General features: G+C 45.8%; 1 protein-coding gene across 1 annotated transcript in view; it reads left to right on the top strand.

The window, feature by feature from the left end:
- LOC143280237 (pancreatic triacylglycerol lipase-like) overlaps positions 1-5000 on the top strand; it is a 27548-nt gene that overhangs the window by 13740 nt on the left and 8808 nt on the right. The window contains exons 6-8 of the mRNA XM_076584870.1: positions 1-63; positions 1113-1228; positions 2082-2214. The exon at positions 1-63 is cut by the window's left edge and continues 54 nt beyond it. Coding sequence (XP_076440985.1) covers positions 1-63; positions 1113-1228; positions 2082-2214 — 312 coding nt within the window. The remainder of the gene's footprint in view (positions 64-1112; positions 1229-2081; positions 2215-5000) is intronic.

The raw sequence follows: 5000 nt of genomic DNA, 5'->3' as shown, positions 1-5000 counted from the left end.
ACGACCAGCCAGGCTGTCAGGACAGTGCCATCACCCACCTGCTCAATGAGGGCCTGGTCCTAGGTAGTGTGCTGTGCTGTGCTGTGTTGTGCTGTGCTGTGTCGTGTCGTGTTGCGTTACGCTGTGTTGTGTTGTGTTGTATAAGGTTATTAAGGTATGTCATGCCTCTGCTTATATCACAGATTGGCTGGCATAAGTTTACAGGTGGGCCAACAGCAAACTGAGAGCTGTATGATCAGCAATTTTTCCATTGCGTTGGGAAATCATTTACAGTTTAGTCTTTTGTGAAGGACTATGACTGTCAAACTAGGAGGCAAGATTGCACTGGCTCTTAGTGCTGCAGCCTCGGGGGCTAGCTGGTCTTGGGGAACCATCCCAACACCGATTGTCCTAAAACCCTCATGGCCGAAAGAGTGGGGATGTAACTTGGACATGACGCCCTCCATCACAATCAAATTCTCGCCCAGATAGTTGGCACAGCAGTTGCCTCACATCCACTGTGTCAATGGCTCGGCACAGGAAGGCGGGGCCCTATCCACTGCTACCGCTTTTTCAACAACCACCCCCAACCGGTCAGATACCCGTTCACACCTGGGTGGAGTGAGAAGAGTCAGAGTGAAGTGCCTTTCTTGAGGACACGACAACATGACGAAAAGAGCCTCGAACCAATGCAACATGTTTTTATCTCTTTATTTATTTATTTATTTATTTTTAGCGTGGATCAAACACAAATCAATAAATATCTAGCACAGTTTTAACCTCATTATGATAACTGCATTTGTTTCGCGCTTTTAAAGCTCTCAATACGCTTTCCAATAACACGTCAATGGACACAAAGCACAAACACACACACACACACACACAAACGCGCGCGCGCTCAGGCACGTATGAGCAATCACACTCTAACACACGCGGAAGGCATAGGTGTGGACGCATGGAATACAGGTATGGAATGGAGTGCCTCAACTATAAAGACTGCTTGAAAAGGATTATTATTTAAATGTCTGTTTTAAATGATGTGAGTGAGGGACAGTGACGAATTGAGAAGGCACTTATTATTCACTATATTTACACAAATAAATATTTGTTGCTTTGTTCTGCTTAAATTTCAGGGACCAAAGAGTTCGTGGCGTGCAACCACCTTCGCTCTTACCACTTCTTCACCGAATCCATCAACAGTGCATGTCCTTTCGAGGGCTACCGCTGCGACAGCGAGGATAGCTTCAACGTAGGTTGTGATTTCCCATACGGACACGCGCATTTGAACGTTCAAGAGTATACAATATAAGCATGCATTTTATATACAGGTGACTGTACACACGCACACAAGAATTACACCAGAATCATTAGCAGGATGGTTGCCATGGAACCTGAAAAAGAATGGGTACCTTTCAGAAAAAAAACAAAGTGGACAGAGAAAGTAAACACTGGCATAATCGCACAAACGCGATGGCACACGAACACCTGTCAACACACACACACACACACACACACATGCACACGCATGTACACTCTCTTGTCTATCCAATCCCCAACAGAAACGAACATGTGTATCTGGTGTTGACTTTTTTTTTTTTTTTGCTAAGAAAAGATGCACTGTTTGGATGTATGGTTAACGAAATCAGAAAATATTATTTTCTTTTATCACAGTGAACAAAGTCAGACAAACTAGAGCTACGTGTGTGTGTGTGTGTGTGTGTGTGTGTGTGTGTGTGTGTGTGTGTGTGTGTATTTTTGCGCGCACGTACAAGTGTGTGTGTGTGTGTGTGTGTGTGTGTGTGTACGTGGGTTCAAACATATGTGTGTATTCGTACGTGCAAACACATGTGTGTATTTGTACGTGCGTACAGAGATATGTGTGAATGCATGCTAACGTGCAAACAAGTGTGTGTGTGCATGTGTGTGCTCGCGCGTGAATGTAATGCATGAATGAGCGCGCGTATGTGAGTGTGTTCACGCAACAAGTTGACCGTGCGCGTGCTCGAGAGCTCCAAGCACGAGCACGCGCGAGTTTGACTCTGCTTCCTCGCTGTGCATTTTGTGAAGTGACGCACGTGACGATCGCTGCATGTTGCTGGCAGGCTGGGAAGTGCGTGCCGTGCAGCGAGGGGGGCTGCAGCTACATGGGCCTGAAGGCCGACTTGGTGAAACCCCGACCAGGCTCTGACCACGTCAAGTACTACCTCAAGACCGGCGCCCACGGTCCTTACTGCCGTGAGTGATCTGGACAGAACTGGGGTTTGTTTTTAGTTTGTTCCCGTGTTCATCAGTCAAGGCCTAAGGAAGTGTGTGAACGCGCTAGTGAGTTCTACGTTCACAACCATGAAGCATGGTATCATCCAGCAAAAAGTATGTAACACTCTGAGATGGAACACACACACACACACACACACACATATATATATAATGGAATTAACGTGATTTACAATATGAAATACACACACACACACACACACTTATCTATCTCTCTGTCCATCTATCTATCTATAATTGAATGAAGGTGAGTCAGAATATGAAATACATACAGATCTATAACGTGGTACAGTCATCAAACAGCGATAAATTAACCTTTTCTTTAAGACAGAACAACATCTATTTTTAAACGCACTGTAAAGATACGCAGCAAAATTTCAAATGGCACATTCACCTTCGATGCTAATAGCAGTGTTAATTTGAAGTCACTGTGATGATCACAGTGCTTCGGATAAATCAAACTGTGTCACAAAGTAAGGAGTGTGTATGGAATGAAAGGCTCAGATGGAGGGGAGGGGGTGGGGTGGGGTGGGTGGGGTGGGGAGGGCTGTGTATGCTAAACGCCTAGGTTCGAATCAATGAGCAGTCCTCTTACCTTAGAGTACTCTTAATGTTCGGTTTGTTTAAATCTTTGAGTGGAAATTTTTAAATCGGTGACTTGTTTTTATTGTTGTTTTTTTGTTTTGTTTTGTTTTTCTTACCCTTGTAGTAGGTATTAACGTGGCGATAGCGATGAGATGGCCTTAGTGGTCGGCGAGGCTCTAAGCTCCATAATTTGACTTGCTTTGGTTAAATCTCAGAATCACTGACATTCTGTGTGCTTCCCTTCCGGCGTCAACAGCGCCTAGGACACAGACTCCGCGAAGTGTTGTTCAGAGTTGATGCTACTTCACTGATTTTGTTTTTACATCATTAATCAGAAATATGCGAAACACTAAGTGTACATCAATAATCAGAGATATGCGAAACACTAAGTGGTTAGACATTACCAGTAGCTCCTCCTGCAGACTGACTAAGCAGATTACTGACTATTCGGTTTCAGTTCTCTCAGAAACGGATTAAAAATGAATCTCACATGTGTTAAGACAAAATTACTGCTGGACAATCTGGCAAATGGACAGACAGACTTAAAATAGACTTTCTTTTTCTTCTTCTTGTCTTTGTCTTGTGCATATCTTGACTGAGTAAGTCAGTCCAGATGATTGCTATTGTTTATCTATTGGCTTCTTAAGATAAACAGAAGGAAATTCGAAGACTTTTCATTTCAAGCCAATGACGTCAACGGCTGTGTCAACCGACACAGGTGTGTTGATCTCGAAGGACGTCATTACGAATTACAAATCAGATATTCCTCTTTCTGGGTTATCTGCTAAAGGTCACGCACACGCACGTACATGCCCTCACGAACACACCTCTAAACACACACACACACACACACGTGCGCTTAGATTAGATAAAGAAATCAGCTGTCATACACACATGCAGCTAGGCACACCCACGCATCCACTTACCAATGCCCCTGTTCCACAATCGCCATCCAATATGTCATCGTCCTAAATTTTGAAAACACACGCACAACAGAGTGTATGCTACACACAAACACACACACAGATACACACACACACACACACACGCAGATAAAGGATAAAAGTTCCCCAAACACAAGCCATGCAGAGTCGCACACCCACGTACAACCCCCATCCAGCCCCCGCCGCACCCATCCACCCATAAACTGTCCTCATAAAGCACCCACCCCGTTTCCTACTTGTTATGGGTTATCACTGCAAGGTGGACCTTACCCCGTCCAGCACACAGACACACTCTCACAGACACACACTGAATGTAGACCTTACCCTGTCCAGCACACAGACACACCCTCATAGACACAAACTGAATGTGGACCTTACCCTGTCCAGCACACAGACACACCCTCACAGACACACTGAATGTGGACCTCACCCCGACAAACACACAGACACACTCTCACAGACACATTAAAAGTGGATCTTACCTCAACCAGCACACAGACACACACTGAATGTGGACCTTACCCTGTCCAGCACACAGACACACCATCATAGACACACACTGAAGGTGGATCTTACCCTGTCCAGCACACAGACACACCCTCATAGACACACACTGAATGTGGACCTTACCCTGTCCAGCACACAGACACACCCTCACAGACACACACTGAATGTGGACCTTACCCTGTCCAGCACACAGACACACCCTCACAGACACACACTGAATGTGGACCTTACCCTGTCCAGCACACAGACACACCCTCACAGACACACACTGAATGTGGACCTTACCCTGTCCAGCACACAGACACACCCTCACAGACACACACTGAATGTGGACCTTACCCTGTCCAGCACACAGACACACCCTCAGACACACACTGAATGTGGACCTTACCCTGTCCAGCACACAGACACACCCTCAGACACTCACTGAATGTGGACCTTACCCTGTCCAGCACACAGACACACCCTCACAAACTGAATGTGGACCTTATCCTGTCCAGCACACAGACACACCCTCATAGACACTCATTGAAGGTGGACCTTACCCTGTCCAGCACACAGACACACCCTCAGACACACACTGAATGTGGACCTTACCCTGTCCAGCACACAGACACACCCTCACAGACAAACTGAAAGTGAACCTCACCCCGACAAACACACAGACACACCCTCAAAGACACATTAAAAGTTGATCTTACCTCAACCAGC

This window comes from Babylonia areolata, chromosome 3 (genome assembly GCF_041734735.1).
Source record: "Babylonia areolata isolate BAREFJ2019XMU chromosome 3, ASM4173473v1, whole genome shotgun sequence".
Classification (NCBI taxonomy): domain Eukaryota; kingdom Metazoa; phylum Mollusca; class Gastropoda; order Neogastropoda; family Buccinidae; genus Babylonia; species Babylonia areolata.
The sequence above is the reverse complement of the archived record's forward strand: the minus strand, read 5'-3'. Positions and strand labels throughout refer to the sequence as shown.